Raw genomic sequence first — 26,732 nt, 5'->3', positions numbered from 1 at the left:
TCTGAGTATGCAGCCCCCAGAGAGGTGGAAAACAGGACAGGACCTGGCAACTCAGCAGCAAGGTACAGACTGAGAATCTTTTGCTCAGGCATCTCCCTATGGGTGGAGATGCCTTAAGTACCCGATTGCTTCTTAGCAATAGGCTGGGGCCAAATTTGGGGCGTGCATACTGTCTCTATAAAACTCAGGAAGTGCCGGCGCCGTCCCCCTAAGGCCTCTTTCACACTTCAGTTTTTTGCATCAGTCAAAATTCGCCAAAAGGACGGATGGCGGATCTGTTTTAGTACTGATGACAACGGATGGCACCTGTCCGTTTTTTTGACGGATCCGACAAATTAAGAATTTTAAAGGAATCGCAGCCTGGAAAAAGAGAGAGAGAGAGTTTTTTTTTGTCCGGCACCCAGAAAGAATTTCCGGTTAAATCAATGTCTGGAGGATCCGCCAGAGGAAAAAAAGTTGCAAGCTCCGTTTTGAAATCTTTGAGGATGGTGACGGACAGCAACTTTTGGCGGATCCTCAAAAAAAACGGACGGCAATCCGTCACAATCCACCATTAATGGAAGTCAATGGGGAAAAAAAACGGATCCTCAAAAGAAAATTGAGGATCCGTTTTTTACAAAACCTGGCGGATTGTGACTGATTGTAAAAAACTGAAGTGTGAAAGAGGCCTAAGCATACAGCCAGGAAGTATGCAGTGAGTAAGATGCGAGATGGGAACCCATGCACTGATGCCGGCAGGAATGCTACAGAGAACCTCTTCTGAACATGTAAAGTTCTGCTGCGTCTGCCGCTGGGCCTTCTGATATGACTTCCTCTGTGCTGCACAGGTCACTTTTCAGCAGTCACTCCTGTGAAGATGCCCATGAGAACGTGTTTCGCTCCAGCACTTTTTGGCTCCAACCATCCTGCAATTTTCTGACCTGGCTCTTGCTATTCTCATTGATCTTCACCACATACATTTGTTCTTAACCTCTTACTGACAAGTGATTTATACACATACAGGGCTTCATTGTAAATCATTAAATTGACAAAACACTCCAAAAAGTGTTGCAAATATACAAATAAATGAGGTTCAAGTTCCCTAAGGACAAAAAAAGTAATAATCATTTATTTATTATTTTTATTTGAGTTTGTTCTTTATTCCCAATTTGTAAAAAGAAAATGAGAAATTAAAAAAATTTTTTTTTATTGCTGTATCCATAAAAGTCAGGAATTTTTAAAATGCGATCATTTATCTTTCACGATAAATGCTGTAATAATTATGCCAAACTTTACATTTACTTTACTTCAACTGCCCCAAAAGTTGGAAAAAAAAGCAAGCAAAAAGTCTTACGTCTCAAAAATGACAGCTTAAATAAAACAAAATTCACCAAAAATAAAGACGCTATGATCTGGGAATGAGGTGACACAAACCAAATGTAAATTTTTGGAATAATTTATAACCCCCCCACCAAACATAATAAACTAAAAAGATGTAGTAAAGGCACTGACCGCGGAGTACAGCTAACAGGTGATATGTACTGAACAGTAGATGCCGTACAAACTTGCAACAAAGGCAGAATTTCTTACCGATCCTGGGATTGCAGGGTTATAGGTGCTAAAAGAAACAGAATAAAGTTATTATATGATAAAGCCCCAGAAAATAAATGGGTTTCAGATGGATAAGGATGAGGGATTCGTGCCGGTGAAGTGGTCACTATTTACCTGGGCTGTCTCATGATACGATCCCAAAACTCAGGGCCGTAGCGCTTCTCCGGGTGAAGCAGTGGTGAGTGAGGAACGATGGGCTCAGGGAGCAGACGGCTGACGGTCCGGGATCGTCTGCGGGATATAACAATGATCAGGACAGGCTCTATATCGTGATCAGTAGAGAGGAGGGCACGGTGCGCTCCTCCATGTGTGATTGATAGGAGGCCATACGCGCAGGCCATCACCAATCTCATAAGTGAAGGGGCTGCTCAGTGAGCAGGAGGGGGTATCAGCTCTACTACACATAATCCGACATGTCGGGATATCCACTTACGTTATATAGGGAATGTAGTTTTCGCTGCTAAATTCATCGTACATCTTTACAGACGTCCAACTAAACCCGGAAGAAACAACATAGTGATCATTATCCATCTGTGACTTGTCATGGCCTCAGATTCACCTACCGCTCCCATGCCGCTTTGAGAGTCTCTGACGACATGGCGTCCTCTTCTGTCTCCTGTCAGCGCCATGTGATGGAGCCAGATCATCCACACCAATGCCCAAAGTATCACTGCCCGACACCGCGCGATGTACACAGGAATGTTGGGAACAGCCAAGACATGTTAATGGCGCTGTGCCACAAACAACAAACGTTTGAATTAATAAATATTGGAATAAAAATAAGTTCCACAATTGGATATTAAAAAAAATTGCCCCTGTGCTGAGATAATCATAGAATCGTAGAGTTGGAAGGGACCTCCTGGGCCATCTGGTCCAACCCCCTGCTCAAAGCAGGATTCGCTAAATTATCCCAGTCAGATGTCTGTCCAGCCTCTGTTTGAAGACTTCCATTGAAGGAGAACTCACCACTTCTCGTGGCAGCCTGTTCCACTCATTGATCACTCTAACTGTTAAAAAAAAATTTCTAATATCTAATCTGTGTCTCCTCCCATTCAGTTTCATCCCATTGCTTCTAGTCTTTCCTTGTGCAAATGAGAATAAAGTTGATCCTTCTACAATGTGACAGCCCTTTAGATATTTGTAGACAGCTATTAAGTCTCCTCTCAGTCTTCTCTTTTGCAAACTAAACATTCCCAAATCCTGCAACCTTTCCTCATAAGACAGGGTTTGCAGACCGGTCACCATTCTGGTCGCTCTTTTCTGAACTTGCTCTAGTTTGTTGATGTCTTTTTTAAAATGTGGTGCCCAAAACTGGACACAGTATTCCAGATGAGGTCTGACCAAAGAGGAGTAGAGGGAAATAATGACTTCACGTGATCTAGACTGTATGCTTCTGTTAATACATCCTAGAATTGCATTTGCCTTTTTTGCTGCTGCATCACACTGTTGACTCATTCAGTCTGTGATCTATTAGTATACCCAAGTCTTTTTCACATGTGCTGTCACTTAGCCCTATTCCTCCCATTCTATATATGCTTTTTTCATTTTTATTGCCCAGATGTAGTACTTTGCATTTCTCCCTGTTAAAAACCATTCTGTTAGTTGCTGCCCACTTCTCCAGTTTATTTAAATCTTTTTGAATCCTCTCTCTCTCTTCTCTAGTATTAGCTATCCCTCCTAGCTTTGTGTCATCAGCAAATTTAACCAGTTTACCCTCAATTCCTTCATCTAAATCGTTGATAAAGATGTTGAACAATACAGGGCCCAGGACAGAGCCCTGTGGTACCCCACTTGAGACATTCTTCCAACTGGATGTGCAGCCATTTACGACCACTCTTTGGGTCCGATCACTAAGCCAGTTATGAATCCACCTAACAGTTGCCTTGTCCATTCCATACTTAGTCATTTTTTCAATAAGGATTGTATGAGAGACTTTGTCAAATGCTTTGCTGAAGTCAAGATATACTATATCTACAGCATTTCCTTGATCCACCCAATCAGTGATTCCATCATAGAAGGAAATTAAGTTAGTCTGACATGACTTATTAGTTACAAACCCATGCTGACTCTGTTTAATCACTTCATTCTTATCCAGGTATTGACATACATGATCCCCTGCTGTGCCCTGTGTAATGGCCGTGTCTGACCGTACAGGGACATGGTCTGATCATATCACAGCTCCTGGCCAGGAGGACGCAAAGAAGCACATGTAGGCAGTGAAAACCAACAGACAGTGTGACGCTCTGGAAGAAAACATTGCTGCTGAGATATCAGTGTGCTGCTTATTTGTGACAAACCAACCCAACCAACTAAATGGTGCGTATCATAACACAAAAAGATGGTCGCTCTCAGACCCCATCTGTCATCCTCACATATTACACTCTGTGAGAATCATGTGGGAATAGTGGATGAGGGCAGGTATATCTCACCCAGATACCTTTCCTATGTGGCCTAGTCTGGTCAGTATCTCACCTGGTGACTAATGAATAATGGGAGGCGGATATAAAAGGATGCCAGGTGGTTGTGTGAGTGTCTCAGCCTGGGGACACAGAGAGCCTGTCTGTGTGAGAGACACACGTGAGTGAAAGCAGTGCCCACTGCAACTGTGGCTTGGCTGGACGGGAGAAGCCCACCAGTTGGTAGTTAGGTTGTACCTTGTTTAGTTAGTGCCGGACAGGCAAGGATTTGTTTTATGTTTTTTTTTCTTTATGCATTGCTTTCACCGTTAATAAACCTGACCCAGGGTCAGTTATACCCAGACCCCGGCTGCGCGCCTGAGTTTCATGCTGAACGCACGTGACCTTTGACCCCAGCAAAGGCGATCCCGCAGTGTTTTATCACACTGTGGTGGAGAACGCGGTCATCACGTTGGAAGCATGAACATGGAGGACGTGGTGAAAGCGCTGGTACAGTCCACCGCCGTCCAGCAAGAAGCTAATCGGGTGATGATGGCCCAGCTGAAGGAGTTGGTGGGCATGACAGTTACCGATCGTTCGCTTCTCCAGCAGGTGGCGCAGCGCTTGGCAAGCTTACCTGAGGTTAACCTGGAAGCCGAGTCGAGAGTGATTCACGTGAGTCGGTACTGGCAGAAGTTGACGACCGAAGATGACGTCGACGCATACCTGATCACGTTTGAACAGACGGCGGTGCGAGAAAAATGGCCGAAGGCACGATGGGCCGGCCTGATTGCCCCGTTTCTTTCCGGTGAGGCCCAAAAGGCTTATTATGACTTAGAACCCGAAGCCGCGCAGAACTTTGACAAACTGAAAGCCGAGATCTTGGCCCGGCTGGGAGTGATGACCGCTGTCTGTGCACAGAGAGTGCATCAATGGACTTATCAGCCGGATAAACCACCGCGGTCACAGATGTTCGACCTGATCCACGTGACGAAGAAGTGGCTACAACCCGAGGTGCTGACCGCGCCAGAGATAATCCAGAGAGTCGTCATGGACAAGTACCTGAGAGCTCTACCGCCAGCCCTGAGAAAGTGGGTAAGCCATGGAAATCCTACGACGGCAGATCAACTGGTGGATCTGGTTGAACGTTACTCCGTGGCGGAAGGACTCCGAGACGACGCTACCCCTCTTCGTTCTTCATCATCTCCACGTGGAACCGGTAAGACTGTTCCAGGGAGTAGGGGAGAAGGAAAAATCCCTAAGACAGTGGGGGAGGAAACCAGGACTGCCCGCAATGCGAGGCCGAGAGTAACGAACTATGGTCTAAGTAAGGGGCCCGTTAGGTGTTTCCGCTGCCAAGAGATGGGCCACATTGCTGCGAACTGTCCGGTCACTACTGAACCCATGCAGTGCGACGTCACAGACTCTAAAAACCGCATGTCTATGGTTGCACGGGTAGTGAGTGTGAATGCCGGTCAAAAGGATGTGGAAAAACACTTGTGTGATTTAACTGTTGATGGCAAAAATGTGGTGGCATTGTTAGACTCGGGAAGTGTGGTGACTCTGGTGAAGGCTAGTCTGGTGTCAGCCCCGACTGGACCATCAGACAAATTTTCTGTAACGTGTGTGCATGGAGACACCTGTTCGTACCTCACCACGGTCATATGCATTACTACTTCCTATGGGTCTGTGCAACATAAAGTGGGACTCGTCCCTGCGTAATTGCATGATGTTATCTTGGGCTGGGATTTTCCCCACTTCTGGCAATTGCGGGAGAATCAGTTGATGCCCTCGGGTAATAGTGGACATGATTCTTCTCCCAGGGCGCGTGTGGGTCACGAACCCCTGGAAGAGGTCTCCCCGGAAGACTCGGGGGAAGAGTCTGCTGGAAATGACCTGCAGTTCCCGTTTTCAGTCATGGCGGGTGATACGGTGGAGACCAGGGAAAAGGAGGAGGCCGACAGCCGTCCACCTCCCCGTTTGCCGGATTTGGAAGTTCAGAAAGATGACTTCCAAAGCGAGCAAATAAAGGATCCTACCCTTTCTCAGGCTAGGACAAATGTAAAAGTGATAAATGGGGTACCCGTAGAACCTGGCTCTAGGCTGGCATATCCTTACATGGTCCTGGAGAATGATTTACTATATCAGATAGAGAAAACGGGGGAAGACACGGTGCAACTACTAGTCGTGCCAAAACCCTACAGGCGGCAGGTGCTGGACCTGGCCCACGGACATGTGATGGAAGGTCACCTGGGTGTCCAGAAAACGACCCAAAGGATATTACACTGTTTTGTTTGGCCAGGCATGCATCACGATATTCGTGTATATTGTGAGTCTTGTCCTGACTGCCAAGCCTCTGCACCTAAGCCCCGGTTCTGTAGCCCTTTGGTACCCCTACCTATTATTGAGGTCCCGTTTGAGAGGATTGGGATGGATTTAGTTGGGCCCCTTTCACGGTCTGCACGTGGACACCAACATATCCTGGTCATCTTGGATTATGCCACTCGTTACCCGGAGGCCATCCCTTTGCGTAACACGGCCACCAAGACGATTGCCAAGGAACTGGTGCATGTGTTTAGTCGGGTCGGTATACCAAAACAGATACTCACCGACCAGGGGACCCCCTTTATGTCCAGGGTAATGAAGGAGCTCTGCCGGTTGTTACAAATCGAACCGTTACGCACATCCGTGTATCACCCTCAAACAGACGGGTTGGTTGAACGGTTCAATAAAACTCTGAAGCAGAAGCTGAGAAAGGCGATAGACAAGGATGGGAAGAACTGGGACTATTTACGTCCATATTTGCTTTTTGCCATCAGGGAAGTGCCCCAGTCTTCCACGGGGTTCTCGCCTTTCGAGTTATTGTACGCCCGACGTCCTCACGGACTGTTAGACGTTGCCAAAGAATCCTGGGAGGGTCAGGTCACTCCGTTTAAAACGGTGATAGATCATGTATCCCAAATGCAGGACCATATTGCGGCTGTTATGCCTATCGTCAAAGAACACATGATGCAGGCTCAGGGAGCCCAAAAAAGAATCTATGATAGGGGCGCCAAGATCCGTACGTTTGCACCCGGAGATAGGGTGTTGATCCTGGTCCCCACAGTGGACAGTAAGTTCCTAGCAAAGTGGCAGGGCCCCTTTGAGATTAAGGAAAGAGTTGGTGAAGTAAACTACAAAGTATACCAGGCAGGTAATCGGAAACCTGAACAGGTTTATCATGTAAATCTGAAAAAACCCTGGAAAGATCGGTCTGCCTTGTCAGCGGAGCTGGCCCGTCCCGTCTGCTCGCATACCGTACCGGAGGTACGGGTTGCAGAGACTCTCTCGGAGCGGCAAAAGACTGAGATCAGGCAGTTTCTACTTCACAACCAAAAGTTTTTCTCAGAAAAACCCGGGCAGACTACGCTAATGAAACATGACATCGTAACGGAACCTGGTGTCACAGTTCATGTGAAACCCTACAGAATTCCGGAAGCGCGCCGTGAAGCCGTTTCCCGAGAAGTGAAGGCAATGTTAGAGTTAGGTGTCATTGAGGAATCGCACAGTGCTTGGTCCAGCCCGATTGTGTTAATTCCTAAACGGGACGGCACAATCCGGTTCTGCAATGACTTCAGGAAACTGAATGCGGTCTCAAAATTTGATGCCTACCTTATGCCCCGGGTCGACGAGTTAATAGATCGGTTAGGAAAAGCCCGGTATATTACGACCCTAGGCCTAACAAAGGGGTATTGGCAGATCCCTCTGTCGGAGGCTGCCAGAGAAAAGACGGCATTTGCTACGCCGGAAGGTCTATTTCAGTATGTGTATATGCCGTTTGGACTGCACGGAGCACTGGCGACCTTCCAGAGACTGATGGATCGAGTCCTGAGGCCACATAGGCAGTACGCTTCGGCCTATTTGGATGACATTGTCATTTACAGCTTGGACTGGGAGACTCATCTCCAGAAAGTACAAGCTGTGATTGACGACCTGTGGGAGGCAGGTCTAACCGCGAACCCCAAGAAATGTCACATCGGGCTAGAAGAAGCCCGGTATTTGGGGTATGTAACACCCTCCGGGTGTTGTGAAACCCCAGGTTGATAAGATTCAAGCGGTTCAGGACTGGCCGCAACCTGTCAACAAGAAGCAGGTGCAAGCCTTTCTGGGGATCGCCAGCTATTATCGCCGGTTCATACCCAATTTTGCCGCCATCGCTACCCCCTGACGGATCTTACCAAAGGGAAAGACTCCGTCATGATTGAATGGAATTTAGCGGCTGAAGAAGCCTTCCATAGCCCAAAATGGGCTCTTTGCTCTCAACCCGTACTGGTGACTCCGGACTTCCGCAGCGAGTTTGTGGTACAAACGGATGCCTCTGATACTGGTATCGGGGCCGTACTGTCACAAGTGAGGGACGGAGTGGAACACCCAGTCCTCTATCTCAGCAGGAAGCTGAATAAACATGAGCAAAAGTATGCGGTAGTAGAAAAAGAGTGCCTAGCCATTAAGTGGGCTCTAGGTGCCCTCAAATATTAACTGGTGGGCAGAAAGTTCAGGCTGATCACTGACCATGCCCCTCTCAAATGGATGCACTTGCACAAGGAACGGAATAGCCGGGTGACCTGGTGGTTCCTTGCCTTGCAGGCTTACACTTTTACCGTGGAGCACCGCCCAGGGGTACAGATGGGGAATGCAGATGCCCTGTCCCGAGTGCACTGTTTGGCGGGTGTCATTGCTCGACCAGAGTGGTCTGAGCAGAGGGGGGGGGGGGATATGTGAGAATCATGTGGGAATAGTGGATGAGGGCAGGTATATCTCGCTCAGATACCTTTCCTATGTGGCCTAGTCTGGTCAGTATCTCACCTGGTGACTAATGAATAATGGGAGGCGGATATAAAAGGATGCCAGGTGGTTGTGTGAGTGTCTCAGCCCGGGGACACAGAGAGCCTGTCTGTGTGAGAGACACACGTGAGTGAAAGCAGTGCCCACTGCAACTGTGGTTTGGCTGGACGGGAGAAGCCCGCCAGTTGGTAGTTAGGTTGTACCTTGTTTAGTTAGTGCCGGACAGGCAAGGATTTGTTTTATGTTTATTTCCTTTATGCATTGCTTTCACCTTTAATAAACCTGACCCAGTGTCAGTTATACCCGAATCCCGGCTGTGCGCCTGAGTTTCATGCTGAACGCACGTGACCTTTGACCCCAGCAAAGGCGATCCCGGAGTGTTTTATCACAACTCTCTGACCTGGTTTCCTCATGCCCTGTGGTTCCTCCCACCAAAACTTATCTTCTTCTCCTCCTCACTCCCTGTCCACCTTCTTCTTTTCACACTCTCACTCCTATCAACCTATCTTCTCCTCACATCCTGTACTATTGTTCTCTCATTTTTAACTTTTCTTCTACTCACATGCTATTTTGTTTCCTCACCCTTCTCAAACTTTTCTTCTCTTCACACTCATCGCTATACACTCCTCTAATTGTCTCACTTTTCTTCTCCTAACACTGACTTCTTCTACTCACCCTTCTCTTCACCTAATATGCTGTCTTCTTCTCCTCACACTTCTCTTCTCATCTCATCACTCTTCTCTTCAGACCCTCTCCTCTTCTCCTCGCCATCCTCTTCTCCGCTAACTTCAATGTACTTCACCCTTCTCCTCACACCCTATCCTTTCATTCTCAACCTCACTTCTGTTCTCCTCCCACTTCACTTCCTCTCACACTGTTTTTATTTTCCATAACCAACTCCTCAAACTATTCTTCTCACTCTACTATTGTCCTCACAGTTTTCTTCTCCTGAAACTTTTCTTCTCCTCACACTCCTCTCACTTTTATTCAACTAGCACCGACTTCTTCTGCTCACGTCTTCTTCACCTCACTCTTCTCCATATAGTTTTTTCCTTACCCTTCTCCACAATCTTTTCTCCTCCTTACACTCCCCTCCTCCTCACACTGTTTTCTTTTCCTCACCCTTCTCCTCAAACATTACTTTTAAAACTTCTCTCAATGTCCTAACACGGTGTCTTGTTCTCCTCACCCTTCTCCTTACACTGCTTTTCTCTTCTCACACTCCTCTTCTCCTCCCACCATGGGCATTCTCTCCTGTCTGATTCCCTGTTGCTCCAGACAGTGGATGAATTTTTTCTGGCACTGGGTATGATGACCCCGATTGCATCTCTCTGGCTGAGTCCACACTACCTCAGCTTCAGCAGGGAGACCGGCCGCCGGAGTATTGCTCCGGGTTTTGGAGGTAGTCCACTGACACTAAGTAGAATGACCCTGCGCTCCGTAGGCAGTTCTGTGAAGGACTATCAGTATGAAGGATACCTTAGCCCTATATGAGACTCCAGTTTCCCTTGATGTGGCAATGTCTCTGGGTATCCAGGTGGCTCACCGTCGTCGCCAGAGACATAAAGAGACACCCCAATGTGCGGGAGGTCTGAGGCTAAGGAAACCTGATTTGAGTCATCTGAATAACCCATGCAGTTGGGTGATGCAACTCGTTCTGAAAAGCAGTCTGTTGTTCGGTGCAAAGGGGAGTATTTTACTGTAGTAGAAAGGGACATTTTATAGGCATGTGTCCTTCCCTATCTCATGGCAAACAGCCGCCGGAAAACTGAGGAGCCCAGGTTACCGGGGAGGGTTAGCAACCTGGGTGAACATATCTCCTCCATGGGTAGGACACAGTTTTTTCTGCCTGCTGAAATACATCTGGGCAAAACTAAGATGGTTATCTCTGCATTTCTGGACAGTGGAGTGGGGTTTAACTTGAGCGACACTAAGTTCATCCAGGTCCAGGGCTTCAAACCACATACGCTGTCCAGACCTATACCCATAATCGCCATTGACTCTTCACCCTTGAGATGTAGGTATTTTACTCAAGCTGTCCGAGCGTTACATTTATAGGTAGGGGCCATGCACTCAAAAGGTATTGACTGTTATGTGCTAGAGGGTCTGCCCTCTCTGTGGTTCTTGGACTTTCTTGGCTGACTCTGTACAAACCTGTGGTAGACTGAAAGAGTTCAGAGGCGGAGTGAGTATTGTCAAGGACACTGCTAGGGCACCTAGCTTGCAAGGGTGGACACCCAGACTGTGTATAAATACCTGTCTGGCTTTGGGGATGTTTTCACATAGCCGGGGTGCCAAGAACTTCCTCCCATCGCCCTTATGACTGCGTCGTTAATCTTGTCCCTGGGGCCAAGCTGCCAAAGAGCATACTATATAATATCTTTGATTCAGAGAGGCAAGCCATGAGGACTATATTGTGGAAAGTTTGGCAAAGGGTCATATCAGACCATCCTCAACGCCCATTGCTATGGGGCTTTTCTTTGTAAAGAAGAAAAACGGGGGGGTTACATCCCTGCCTAGATTTCCGCCAAGTCAGATCATGGTCCAGGATCCATATCAGCTCCCTCTCATCCCGGACCACAGATTGTAAGGAGCAAAAATGTTTTTCAAAACTGGATCTCAGGGGGCATATAATCTCATTCATATTAAAGAGGGGGGATGAGTGGAAAACAGCTTTCAATATGCCTGAGGGACACTATGAGAACGTGATGTCATTTGGGTTGACAAATGCTCCCACCGTCTTTCAGCAGTTTGTAAATTCATCTTTAGTAACCTGGTAGGTAGATTTGTTGTAATCTATCTTGGCGACATATTAATTTATTCACCTGACCTTGAGTCACATCAGGTATATGTCAGGCAGGTCTTACAGATGCTCAGAGACCATAAATTATTTGTCAAACCAGAGAAATGTATGTTCTTGGTTGACGAGATCCCTTTTCTAGGACATGTGTGTTCGCATGGATCCGGCGAAAGTCCAGGCCGTACTGGATTGGGATCGTCCTGAGGATTTGAAGGCGTTACAAAGGTTTGGGGTTTCACAAACTACTAAAGTTCATCAAAAACTTTTCGGTAGTGGCCAAAATCCTAACGGATATGACAGGGAAAGGGATAGACAGTTCCAAGTTGTCCAGTTCAGCCAGGGAAGCATTCGATACCTTGAAGGAGTATTTTGCATCTGCCCTGATTCTCATACAGCCTGATGTCACTCAGCTTTTATTGTAGAAGGTGACGCATCTGAAGTAGGGGTGGGGTCTGTATTGTCGCAGGGTGCGTCTTCTGGTAAATAGCGTCCGTGTGCATACTTTTCAAAAAAATCTGTCATCTGTGGAGAAAAATTATGGCATTGGAACCAGAACTCTTGGCAATCAAATGGGTCTTTGAAGAATGGCGTCATTTTCTGGAGGGAGCAGTTCATCTGGTTATGGTAATCATGGATCATAAGAATCTCATATTTCCAGTGTCTGTGAAACGTCTAACATCTCGGCAGGCATGATGGGCATTGTTCTTCGCCAGGTTTAACTTTTTTGTTACATATAGGCCGGGGACAAGAACATTAAGAATGCCTTATCTTTTCCTGGGGGTGGAGATAAATGTGAAACAGTTTTTATGCTACAAAAGGGAGTTGGTTATTGCGTCTATATGCTCCGATCTTGAGAAAGGTTGTTGATGCTCTGGGGCCCGAGAGTTGTTAGTGAACATCATTTGGTCTTGGCCGGACATCCTGGCAATAAAGCCACCACAGATCTTCTTACTCTGCGTTTTTGGTGGTCAGGGGTATATCAGGATGTCCAGGAATATGTAGCAGCTTGCAGTGTCTTTGCACAATCTAAAACCTCTCATACTTGTCCGCCTGGGTCTCTCCAACCACTGGCGATTTCCAGTAGACTCTGGTCTTAATTATCGGTTGATTTTATCACTGATCTACCCGTGTCAGCAGGTAATAGTGTAATTTTGGCGGTGGTAGGCAGAGTCAGTAAAATGTCACATTTTATTGCGCTACCCCGCTTTACCTAATGCCAAGATCTTGGTGCAAATTTTCATCAGAGAAATTGTAAAATTACATGGCATCCCTACCGATATTGTTTCTGACTGGGGAGTGCAGTTTATTTCCAAATTTTGAAGGGCCTTTTACACTCGTTTGGAGATCTATCTGTCGCTCTCTTCAGCATTTCACATGAAGTCTAATGGACAAACTGAACGGGTTTACCAGAATCTTGAGAGTTATCTTAGGCATTTTGTGCCTGAGTATCAGGAGAATTGGGTTACCTACTTACCTCTAGCTGAATTTGCGGTAAATAATTGTAGTCATGAGTCTACTGGTAAGTCTCCACTTTTCAGGGCATACGGGTTTCATCCTCAGTTCAGCTCAATTAATAGGAATCGTTTTTCTGGTATACCTGAAGAGGAATGGTTTTCATCGTCAATTATGTCTGTATGGTAAGAGGTTCTTGATAATTTGAGGAAGATGGGGTCCAAATATATGGAGTGTCTAAATATAAGAGTGTGGCTGATCTGAGATGTTTCGTGGGCTCGGACCTGTGTGTTGGTGACTGGGTGTGGTTGTCCTCAAGGAACATAAAGTTGAAGGTTCACTTTTGGAAACTGGGTCCCAGGTTTATCGGTCCTTATAAGATTGTAGCCGTCGTCAATCCCGTAGAATTCAGCATTGCTTTGACGCCCACCTTTAGGATCCATAATGTGTTTAATTGATCTCTACTCACAAAATATGTTGCGTCTTCTGTAACATCACCGCTCCTGCCATCGTAGATGGAAATTTGGAATTTCAGATAGCTAAGATTGTTGATTCTGGCTTAGTTCATCGGTTGCATCAGTATCTGGTACACTGGAAGGGATACGGTCCTAAACAGAGGATGTGGGTACCAGCATCTGATGTCCATGCGGCCAGGGTGATCCGGTCTTTTCATGTGGCACACCCTGATAAAACCTGATCTAAGGTTCTGGAGGTCCCTTGTAGAAGGAGAGAACTATCACAGATTTACCGCGACAGAGAGGAGCCAGAAGACTGCAGCGACTGATTTTTCCTACTCCTGCACTGATTAGAAGCACTTCACTTTCTTATTAACCGGTGTAAATTTATTTTCAGCAGTACAGGGGTTAATCTACTCAGTTGAGAGCTCCTGGAAGCTTTCCTGCATTAAGGCTCTCAGCTGTGCACTGTTAGCCACTCACATCTCCTATATAATCTGAGCCCTGGCTAGCACTCATTGTTAGAGAAAGCTTATGCTGCATGGCTGGAGGTTGTTGCTGGTTTTTATTGAAGGCATTTGGTGGATTTATCTGTAACTGTTGCTAGGTTTTGAGTGTGTGATAATTTCCTTTCTTCTCCTACTTTGATTTAATCCCATCCTCCACTCCCCGATGCTTTACTCTGTTGTATGTGTGAGTATATTTAGATGTTTGGTATTTTTCGCTATCCCTGTTCGTAGTACCTTGTTAGTCTGGTTGGTGTATTACAGTACACTACTACTCCCCTCTTCCCCGTGTGGGGAAACGGTACAGACTGAGGGAGGATTCAGGAGCTAAGGCAAGGTACGTAGCCTGTGAGATATGGGAAAATGATATCATTTTGATATCTAATGAAATGCCCTGTCAGATACATCTTAGCCCAGAATACTTGCTCCCAAACTCAGCCCCCACCCTTGGGATTCCCCAGGATCAATGTTTTTCTTCTTTAATTAGCTCACGCAACAAGGCCTTTGAAGCTCTCTCCAGGGGGACCGAAACGGCCTAGACCGTGTGTCCCCAGCAATTATCACAAGGGTGTGAATTCGTGTGCAGGACCAGCCAAACTGGATTTCTTTGTCTGAATGAAACCACATGCATCTTCGTGGCACCACAGATCCCAACAAGGATCTGAGATATTGAATCGGGAATATGAGCTATAATAACAATGCAATATCTCTGAACCTGGCCGAGCACATAACCGGAATTGGCATTCCTTTCCCCACACCCCCCCATACCATGCAGCCACCTCCAGAACCTTGCGTTATGAAGTTATAAAGCATAGCTACCAGGAATTAAATACAGTAGCCGTATTTGGTCTCCCTGCACAGATAAAATCCAGCTGAACCCAGTGGTGCCGCTGCCATCTTATTTGAACCTTTGGGAGAAAAGTTATGGGTCATCCACAGTTCTGCCTGGAAAATTATACTCTCAGATATGGGAGGAGGGAGGCGGCCAACCCAGGAGTGAGCGCAGCGTGTGGGAGGGAGCAGCCTAGGGGATAACAGACAGCTCCTCATTTTGCACTCAGTTCCACTGGCAAGAGGCCTGTTACTTAATGCGGCCAAGGAATCACGTCACTAAGGTTTGGCCCTGTGATCCATCAGCGCCTCCCTGTGGTCGCATGTTACATAATATGGCAATTGCAATCTGTACCCTATCTTGTACTACACTCCTGACTGTATACCTGTATATTTGTTCCTGTATATACTGTATACCTGTATTTTTCGGTGATTAAATATAAAATTAATCTTGGGCTGCTCTTTTATCTCAATTCACGAATCCGCACACTCGGTTGGTCAATTATACGCTACACGGGTTGGTTCCTGACCCGATAAAAGTCTGTTGTCGGACGGGGCTTATGTATAACGAGGAACTGGTGGCAGCAGACCATACTGTGTTAGTGAGGAGCCCTGACAGTGACGACCGGGAGGTTTACATTTATATCCCCAGCCTGAACGGGTGATGTATATCACCCCTCACTGACAGCTCCCCCATAACTTGTACCTATGAGAAACCTCTCCGGCGACTAGTTGCCATTGGTGCAGTTCCTTGACTGACCTGGGGAAAGCGGTGGCGTCAGAGAGCCGATCCCTGCTGGGTCATTCTCTCCCCTCCCCGGAGGTGAGTGAAGTTGACACACCCCTTCCCCAGTGCGATCTGTCACATGGCCCCAGTGTCCTCACCATCAGAAGTTATTGGGGGAACAGGGCGAGCTAGTGCACCTCTAGCAGGAAAGGAACCCCTGGTCTCGGGACACGCGGCAGAGTTGTGACACTCACACTGTCCTCTCTTCTTCTCACCCTGTCCACCCCGCACACTCTTTTCTTCACCCTGTCCTCACCTCACCCTCTTCTCCTCCTCCTGTTCTCCTCACATCCCTCTTCTCACCCTGTCCTCCACTCGTCCCCTCCTCACCCCTTCTCCTCACCTTGTCCCCTCTCCTCTTCCTGTCCTCCCATCACCCTCCTCTTATCCTCACCCGCTCCTCCCCTCACCCTTTTCTTCTCCTTACCCTGTTCTCCCATCACCCCCTATACTCACCCTGTCCTCACTTTACCCTCTTCTCAATCTCCTCTTCTCCACACCGTCCTCCCCTCACCCCTCCGCACCCTGTCCTCCCCTCACCCCCCTTCTCCTCCTCACCCTGTCCTCCCCTCACCCCCCTTCTCCTCCTCACCCTGTCCTCCCCTCACTCTCCTCCTCACCCTGTTCTCCCCTCACTCTCCTCCTCACCCTGTCCTCTCCTCCTCACCCTGTCCTCCCCTCACTCTCCTCCTCACCCTGTCCTCCCCTCACTCTCCTCCTCACCCTGTCCTCCCCTCACTCTCCTCCTCACCCTGTCCTCCCCTCACTCTCCTCTTCACCCTGTCCTCCGCTCACTCTTCTCCTCACAGTGTCCTCCCCTCACTCTCCCCCTCACCCTGTTCTCCCCTCACTCTCCTCCTCACCCTGTCCTCCCCTCACTCTCCTCCTCACCCTGTCCTCCCCTCACTCTCCTCCTCACCCTGTCCTCCCCTCACTCTCCTCCTCACCCTGTCCTCCCCTCACCCTGTCCTCCCCTCACTCTCCTCCTCACCCTGTCCTCCTCACCCTGTCCTCCCCTCACTCTCCTCCTCACCCTGTCCTCCCCTCACTCTCCTCCTCACCCTGTCCTCCCCTCACTCTCCTCCTCACCCTGTCCTCCCCTCACTCTCCTCCTCACCCTGTCCTCCCCTCACTCTCCTCCTCACCCTGTCCTCCCCTCACTCTCCTCCTCACCCTGTCCTCCCCTCAATCTCCTCCTCACCCTGTCCTCCCCTCACTCTCCTCCTCACCCTGTCCTCCCCTCACTCTCCTCCTCACCCTGTCCTCCCCTCACTCTCCTCCTCACCCTGTCCTCCCCTCACTCTCCTCCTCACCCTGTCCTCCCCTCAATCTCCTCCTCACCCTGTCCTCCCCTCACTCTCCTCCTCACCCTGTCCTCCCCTCACTCTCCTCCTCACCCTGTCCTCCCCTCACTCTCCTCTTCACCCTTTCCTCCCCTCACTCTCCTCCTCACCCTGTCCTCCCCTCACTCTCCTCCTCACCCTGTCCTCCCCTCACTCTCCTCCTCACCCTGTCCTCCCCTCAATCTCCTCCTCACATCACACTCATCTTTTCCTCCCCTTTTCTTCCTCACGCTCCTTCTTCCCTCTTGGCTTTTCCTCACACCTCAGTCTCTTGGCGTCTAGCGACTTGGTCGCTTCTATTTTCCCGCTCGCTGCTGATTGACAGATGACGTAACACAGTTGGGCGGGGCAGCGCACAGACACGTGACAGATCAGCTGATAGTACGGGGATGACGTCATGCAGTGGGCGGGATAGTCACGGAGGTGGGCTGTTAGGCGGATCAGTGGGCGGGACTTCGTGCTGATTGGCAGGTGATGGGCGTGTCTTACTAGAATGATCGACAGCTGATGATGCGGAATGCGGCAGCGCATCAGGCGTGGCTGCCGGATGGTGACGTGATGACGTCATCTTCTGGGCGGGGTTTCCCGTCCTGGTGATGGCGGCTCCCGCCGGGTTCAGCAGCTGAGCTGACAAGGAGGAGCAGCCGGCTGGCGAGAGGGGCCCCAGCACTGAGCGCCGGAGCTGCGAGGTGAGACCTCCCCGCGGTGTGTGAGCGAGTCACTCTGTGTGTAGGGTGTGTGATATATACTGTGTATAATATGCTGCCCCCGTACACTGTGTATAATATACTGCCCCGTACACTGTGTATAATATACTGCCCCGTACACTGTGTATAATATACTGCCCCCGTACACTGTGTATAATATACTGCCCCCGTACACTGTGTATAATATACTGCCCCCGTACACTGTGTATAATATACTGCCCCGTACACTGTGTATAATATACTGCCCCGTACACTGTGTATAATATACTGCCCCCGTACACTGTGTATAATATACTGCCCCCGTACACTGTATATAATATACTGCCCCCGTACACTGTGTATAATATACTGCCCCGTACACTGTGTATAATATACTGCCCCGTACACTGTGTATAATATACTGCCCCCGTACACTGTGTATAATATACTGCCCCCGTACACTGTGTATAATATACTGCCCCCGTACACTGTGTATAATATACTGCCCCGTACACTGTGTATAATATACTGCCCCCGTACACTGTGTATAATATACTGCCCCGTACACTGTATATAATATACTGCCCCCGTACACTGTGTATAATATACTGCCCCGTACACTGTATATAATATACTGCCCCGTACACTGTGTATAATATACTGCCCCCGTACACTGTGTATAATATACTGCCCCGTACACTGTGTATAATATACTGCCCCGTACACTGTGTATAATATACTGCCCCGTACACTGTGTATAATATACTGCCCCGTACACTGTGTATAATATACTGCCCCGTACACTGTGTATAATATACTGCCCCCGTACACTGTGTATAATATACTGCCCCGTACACTGTGTATAATATACTGCCCCGTACACTGTGTATAATATACTGCCCCCGTACACTGTGTATAATATACTGCCCCCGTACACTGTGTATAATATACTGCCCCCGTACACTGTGTATAATATACTGCCCCCGTACACTGTGTATAATATACTGCCCCGTACACTGTGTATAATATACTGCCCCGTACACTGTGTATAATATACTGCCCCCGTACACTGTGTATAATATACTGCCCCGTACACTGTGTATAATATACTGCCCCGTACACTGTGTATAATATACTGCCCCCGTACACTGTGTATAATATACTGCCCCGTACACTGTGTATAATATACTGCCCCGTACACTGTGTATAATATACTGCCCCGTACACTGTGTATAATATACTGCCCCGTACACTGTGTATAATATACTGCCCCCGTACACTGTGTATAATATACTGCCCCCGTACACTGTGTATAATATACTGCCCCGTACACTGTGTATAATATACTGCCCCGTACACTGTGTATAATATACTGCCCCGTACACTGTGTATAATATACTGCCCCCGTACACTGTGTATAATATACTGCCCCCGTACACTGTGTATAATATACTGCCCCCGTACACTGTGTATAATATACTGCCCCGTACACTGTGTATAATATACTGCCCCGTACACTGTGTATAATATACTGCCCCCGTACACTGTGTATAATATACTGCCCCCGTACACTGTGTATAATATACTGCCCCCGTACACTGTGTATAATATACTGCCCCCGTACACTGTGTATAATATACTGCCCCCGTACACTGTGTATAATATACTGCCCCCGTACACTGTGTATAATATACTGCCCCGTACACTGTGTATAATATACTGCCCCCGTACACTGTGTATAATATACTGCCCCCGTACACTGTGTATAATATACTGCCCCGTACACTGTGTATAATATACTGCCCCCGTACACTGTGTATAATATACTGCCCCGTACACTGTGTATAATATACTGCCCCCGTACACTGTGTATAATATACTGCCCCGTACACTGTGTATAATATACTGCCCCGTACACTGTGTATAATATACTGCCCCGTACACTGTGTATAATATACTGCCCCCGTACACTGTGTATAATATACTGCCCCCGTACACTGTGTATAATATACTGCCCCCGTACACTGTGTATAATATACTGCCCCCGTACACTGTGTATAATATACTGCCCCGTACACTGTGTATAATATACTGCCCCGTACACTGTGTATAATATACTGCCCCGTACACTGTATATAATATACTGCCCCGTACACTGTATATAATATACTGCCCCCGTACACTGTGTATAATATACTGCCCCCGTACACTGTGTATAATATACTGCCCCGTACACTGTGTATAATATACTGCCCCGTACACTGTGTATAATATACTGCCCCGTACACTGTGTATAATATACTGCCCCCGTACACTGTGTATAATATACTGCCCCCGTACACTGTGTATAATATACTGCCCCCGTACACTGTGTATAATATACTGCCCCGTACACTGTGTATAATATACTGCCCCCGTGTATAATATACTGCCCCCGTGTATAATATACTGCCCCCGTGTATAATATACTGCCCCCGTACACTGTGTATAATATACTGCCCCCGTACACTGTGTATAATATACTGCCCCCGTACACTGTATATAATATACTGCCCCCGTACACTGTATATAATATACTGCCCCCGTACACTGTGTATAATATACTGCCCCGTACACTGTGTATAATATACTGCCCCCGTACACTGTATATAATATACTGCCCCCGTACACTGTGTATAATATACTGCCCCGTACACTGTATATAATATACTGCCCCCGTACACTGTGTATAATATACTGCCCCCGTACACTGTGTATAATATACTGCCCCCGTACACTGTGTATAATATACTGCCCCCGTACACTGTGTATAATATACTGCCCCGTACACTGTGTATAATATACTGCCCCCGTACACTGTGTATAATATACTGCCCCCGTACACTGTGTATAATATACTGCCCCCGTACACTGTGTATAATATACTGCCCCCGTACACTGTGTATAATATACTGCCCCCGTACACTGTGTATAATATACTGCCCCCGTACACTGTATATAATATACTGCCCCGTACACTGTGTATAATATACTGCCCCCGTACACTGTGTATAATATACTGCCCCCGTACACTGTGTATAATATACTGCCCCGTACACTGTGTATAATATACTGCCCCCGTACACTGTGTATAATATACTGCCCCGTACACTGTGTATAATATACTGCCCCCGTACACTGTGTATAATATACTGCCCCCGTACACTGTGTATAATATACTGCCCCCGTACACTGTGTATAATATACTGCCCCCGTGTATAATATACTGCCCCGTACACTGTATATAATATACTGCCCCGTACACTGTGTATAATATACTGCCCCCGTACACTGTATATAATATACTGCCCCCGTGTATAATATACTGCCCCGTACACTGTATATAATATACTGCCCCGTACACTGTGTATAATATACTGCCCCCGTACACTGTGTATAATATACTGCCCCCGTACACTGTATATAATATACTGCCCCCGTACACTGTGTATAATATACTGCCCCGTACACTGTGTATAATATACTGCCCCCGTACACTGTGTATAATATACTGCCCCCGTACACTGTGTATAATATACTGCCCCGTACACTGTGTATAATATACTGCCCCCGTACACTGTGTATAATATACTGCCCCGTACACTGTATATAATATACTGCCCCCGTCGTATAATATACTGCCCCGTACACTGTATATAATATACTGCCCCGTACACTGTGTATAATATACTGCCCCCGTACACTGTGTATAATATACTGCCCCCGTACACTGTATATAATATACTGCCCCCGTACACTGTGTATAATATACTGCCCCCGTACACTGTGTATAATATACTGCCCCCGTACACTGTGTATAATATACTGCCCCCGTACACTGTGTATAATATACTGCCCCCGTACACTGTGTATAATATACTGCCCCCGTACACTGTGTATAATATACTGCCCCCGTACACTGTGTATAATATACTGCCCCCGTACACTGTGTATAATATACTGCCCCCGTACACTGTATATAATATACTGCCCCCGTACACTGTGTATAATATACTGCCCCCGTACACTGTGTATAATATACTGCCCCGTACACTGTGTATAATATACTGCCCCCGTACACTGTATAATATACTGCCCCCGTACACTGTATATAATATACTGCCCCCGTACACTGTGTATAATATACTGCCCCGTACACTGTGTATAATATACTGCCCCCGTACACTGTGTATAATATACTGCCCCGTACACTGTGTATAATATACTGCCCCCGTACACTGTGTATAATATACTGCCCCCGTACACTGTGTATAATATACTGCCCCCGTACACTGTATATAATATACTGCCCCCGTACACTGTGTATAATATACTGCCCCGTACACTGTGTATAATATACTGCCCCCGTACACTGTGTATAATATACTGCCCCCGTACACTGTGTATAATATACTGCCCCCGTACACTGTGTATAATATACTGCCCCGTACACTGTGTATAATATACTGCCCCCGTACACTGTGTATAATATACTGCCCCCGTACACTGTGTATAATATACTGCCCCCGTACACTGTGTATAATATACTGCCCCCGTACACTGTGTATAATATACTGCCCCCGTACACTGTGTATAATATACTGCCCCCGTACACTGTGTATAATATACTGCCCCCGTACACTGTGTATAATATACTGCCCCCGTACACTGTATATAATATACTGCCCCCGTACACTGTATATAATATACTGCCCCCGTACACTGTGTATAATATACTGCCCCGTACACTGTGTATAATATACTGCCCCCGTACACTGTGTATAATATACTGCCCCCGTACACTGTGTATAATATACTGCCCCCGTACACTGTGTATAATATACTGCCCCCGTACACTGTGTATAATATACTGCCCCGTACACTGTGTATAATATACTGCCCCCGTACACTGTGTATAATATACTGCCCCCGTACACTGTGTATAATATACTGCCCCCGTACACTGTGTATAATATACTGCCCCGTACACTGTGTATAATATACTGCCCCCGTACACTGTGTATAATATACTGCCCCGTACACTGTATATAATATACTGCCCCCGTACACTGTGTATAATATACTGCCCCCGTACACTGTGTATAATATACTGCCCCCGTACACTGTGTATAATATACTGCCCCCGTACACTGTGTATAATATACTGCCCCCGTACACTGTGTATAATATACTGCCCCCGTACACTGTGTATAATATACTGCCCCCGTACACTGTGTATAATATACTGCCCCCGTACACTGTGTATAATATACTGCCCCCGTACACTGTGTATAATATACTGCCCCGTACACTGTGTATAATATACTGCCCCCGTACACTGTGTATAATATACTGCCCCCGTACACTGTGTATAATATACTGCCCCCGTACACTGTGTATAATATACTGCCCCCGTACACTGTGTATAATATACTGCCCCCGTACACTGTGTATAATATACTGCCCCGTACACTGTGTATAATATACTGCCCCGTACACTGTATATAATATACTGCCCCCGTACACTGTGTATAATATACTGCCCCCGTACACTGTGTATAATATACTGCCCCCGTACACTGTGTATAATATACTGCCCCGTACACTGTGTATAATATACTGCCCCCGTACACTGTGTATAATATACTGCCCCGTACACTGTGTATAATATACTGCCCCCGTGTATAATATACTGCCCCCGTACACTGTATATAATATACTGCCCCCGTACACTGTATATAATATACTGCCCCGTACACTGTGTATAATATACTGCCCCCGTACACTGTGTATAATATACTGCCCCGTACACTGTGTATAATATACTGCCCCCGTACACTGTATATAATATACTGCCCCCGTACACTGTGTATAATATACTGCCCCCGTACACTGTGTATAATATACTGCCCCCGTACACTGTGTATAATATACTGCCCCCGTACACTGTGTATAATATACTGCCCCCGTACACTGTGTATAATATACTGCCCCCGTACACTGTGTATAATATACTGCCCCCGTACACTGTGTATAATATACTGCCCCCGTACACTGTGTATAATATACTGCCCCGTACACTGTGTATAATATACTGCCCCGTACACTGTGTATAATATACTGCCCCCGTACACTGTGTATAATATACTGCCCCCGTACACTGTGTATAATATACTGCCCCCGTACACTGTGTATAATATACTGCCCCCGTACACTGTGTATAATATACTGCCCCCGTACACTGTGTATAATATACTGCCCCGTACACTGTGTATAATATACTGCCCCGTACACTGTGTATAATATACTGCCCCCGTACACTGTGTATAATATACTGCCCCCGTACACTGTGTATAATATACTGCCCCCGTACACTGTGTATAATATACTGCCCCCGTACACTGTGTATAATATACTGCCCCCGTACACTGTGTATAATATACTGCCCCCGTACACTGTGTATAATATACTGCCCCGTACACTGTGTATAATATACTGCCCCCGTGTATAATATACTGCCCCCGTACACTGTATATAATATACTGCCCCGTACACTGTATATAATATACTGCCCCGTACACTGTGTATAATATACTGCCCCCGTACACTGTGTATAATATACTGCCCCGTACACTGTGTATAATATACTGCCCCCGTACACTGTATATAATATACTGCCCCGTACACTGTGTATAATATACTGCCCCCGTACACTGTGTATAATATACTGCCCCGTACACTGTGTATAATATACTGCCCCCGTACACTGTGTATAATATACTGCCCCGTACACTGTGTATAATATACTGCCCCCGTACACTGTGTATAATATACTGCCCCCGTACACTGTGTATAATATACTGCCCCCGTGTATAATATACTGCCCCCGTACACTGTGTATAATATACTGCCCCCGTACACTGTGTATAATATACTGCCCCGTACACTGTGTATAATATACTGCCCCCGTACACTGTGTATAATATACTGCCCCCGTACACTGTGTATAATATACTGCCCCCGTACACTGTGTATAATATACTGCCCCCGTACACTGTGTATAATATACTGCCCCCGTACACTGTGTATAATATACTGCCCCGTACACTGTGTATAATATACTGCCCCCGTACACTGTGTATAATATACTGCCCCCGTACACTGTGTATAATATACTGCCCCCGTACACTGTGTATAATATACTGCCCCCGTACACTGTGTATAATATACTGCCCCCGTACACTGTGTATAATATACTGCCCCCGTACACTGTGTATAATATACTGCCCCCGTACACTGTGTATAATATACTGCCCCCGTACACTGTGTATAATATACTGCCCCCGTACACTGTGTATAATATACTGCCCCCGTACACTGTGTATAATATACTGCCCCCGTACACTGTGTATAATATACTGCCCCCGTACACTGTGTATAATATACTGCCCCCGTACACTGTGTATAATATACTGCCCCCGTACACTGTGTATAATATACTGCCCCCGTACACTGTGTATAATATACTGCCCCCGTACACTGTGTATAATATACTGCCCCCGTACACTGTGTATAATATACTGCCCCCGTACACTGTGTATAATATACTGCCCCCGTACACTGTGTATAATATACTGCCCCCGTACACTGTGTATAATATACTGCCCCCGTACACTGTGTATAATATACTGCCCCCGTACACTGTGTATAATATACTGCCCCCGTACACTGTGTATAATATACTGCCCCCGTACACTGTGTATAATATACTGCCCCCGTACACTGTGTATAATATACTGCCCCCGTACACTGTGTATAATATACTGCCCCCGTACACTGTGTATAATATACTGCCCCCGTACACTGTGTATAATATACTGCCCCCGTACACTGTGTATAATATACTGCCCCCGTACACTGTGTATAATATACTGCCCCCGTACACTGTGTATAATATACTGCCCCCGTACACTGTGTATAATATACTGCCCCCGTACACTGTGTATAATATACTGCCCCCGTACACTGTGTATAATATACTGCCCCCGTACACTGTGTATAATATACTGCCCCGTACACTGTGTATAATATACTGCCCCCGTACACTGTGTATAATATACTGCCCCCGTACACTGTGTATAATATACTGCCCCCGTACACTGTGTATAATATACTGCCCCCGTACACTGTGTATAATATACTGCCCCCGTACACTGTGTATAATATACTGCCCCCGTACACTGTGTATAATATACTGCCCCCGTACACTGTGTATAATATACTGCCCCCGTACACTGTGTATAATATACTGCCCCCGTACACTGTGTATAATATACTGCCCCCGTACACTGTGTATAATATACTGCCCCCGTACACTGTGTATAATATACTGCCCCCGTACACTGTGTATAATATACTGCCCCCGTACACTGTGTATAATATACTGCCCCCGTACACTGTGTATAATATACTGCCCCCGTACACTGTGTATAATATACTGCCCCCGTACACTGTGTATAATATACTGCCCCCGTACACTGTGTATAATATACTGCCCCCGTACACTGTGTATAATATACTGCCCCCGTACACTGTGTATAATATACTGCCCCCGTACACTGTGTATAATATACTGCCCCCGTACACTGTGTATAATATACTGCCCCCGTACACTGTGTATAATATACTGCCCCCGTACACTGTGTATAATATACTGCCCCCGTACACTGTGTATAATATACTGCCCCCGTACACTGTGTATAATATACTGCCCCGTACACTGTGTATAATATACTGCCCCGTACACCTGGTATAATATACTGCCCCCGTACACTGTGTATAATATACTGCCCCGTACACTGTGTATAATATACTGCCCCCGTACACTGTGTATAATATACTGCCCCCGTACACTGTGTATAATATACTGCCCCCGTACACTGTATATAATATACTGCCCCCGTACACTGTGTATAATATACTGCCCCGTACACTGTGTATAATATACTGCCCCCGTACACTGT

The 26,732-nt window shown here is 46.8% G+C and overlaps 1 protein-coding gene across 2 annotated transcripts in view; it reads right to left on the bottom strand.

Annotated features, from left to right (window-relative positions):
* The window catches only part of INCA1 (inhibitor of CDK, cyclin A1 interacting protein 1), a 56,658-nt gene extending 47,047 nt beyond the window's left edge, over positions 1-9,611 (bottom strand). The window contains exons 1-4 of one of the 2 annotated variants that reach the window (XM_073583677.1): positions 9,486-9,611; positions 2,024-2,083; positions 1,705-1,821; positions 1,570-1,597 (exon numbers count right to left, since the gene is read on the bottom strand). In XM_073583677.1, the coding sequence (XP_073439778.1) occupies positions 1,570-1,597; positions 1,705-1,821; positions 2,024-2,067 (189 nt within the window). In that variant the 5' untranslated portion in view covers positions 2,068-2,083; positions 9,486-9,611. Of the gene's footprint in view, positions 1-1,569; positions 1,598-1,704; positions 1,822-2,023; positions 2,143-9,485 lie in introns of those variants that run through there. The other variant, XM_073583678.1, reaches the window with a different exon arrangement.
* Positions 9,612-26,732: the final 17,121 nt, after the last annotated feature.

Source organism: Dendrobates tinctorius, unplaced genomic scaffold, assembly GCF_039654945.1.
Source record: "Dendrobates tinctorius isolate UK_male_01 unplaced genomic scaffold, ASM3965494v1 ptg000080l, whole genome shotgun sequence".
In the NCBI taxonomy this organism is placed as follows: Eukaryota; Metazoa; Chordata; class Amphibia; order Anura; family Dendrobatidae; genus Dendrobates; species Dendrobates tinctorius.
The sequence above is the reverse complement of the archived record's forward strand: the minus strand, read 5'-3'. Positions and strand labels throughout refer to the sequence as shown.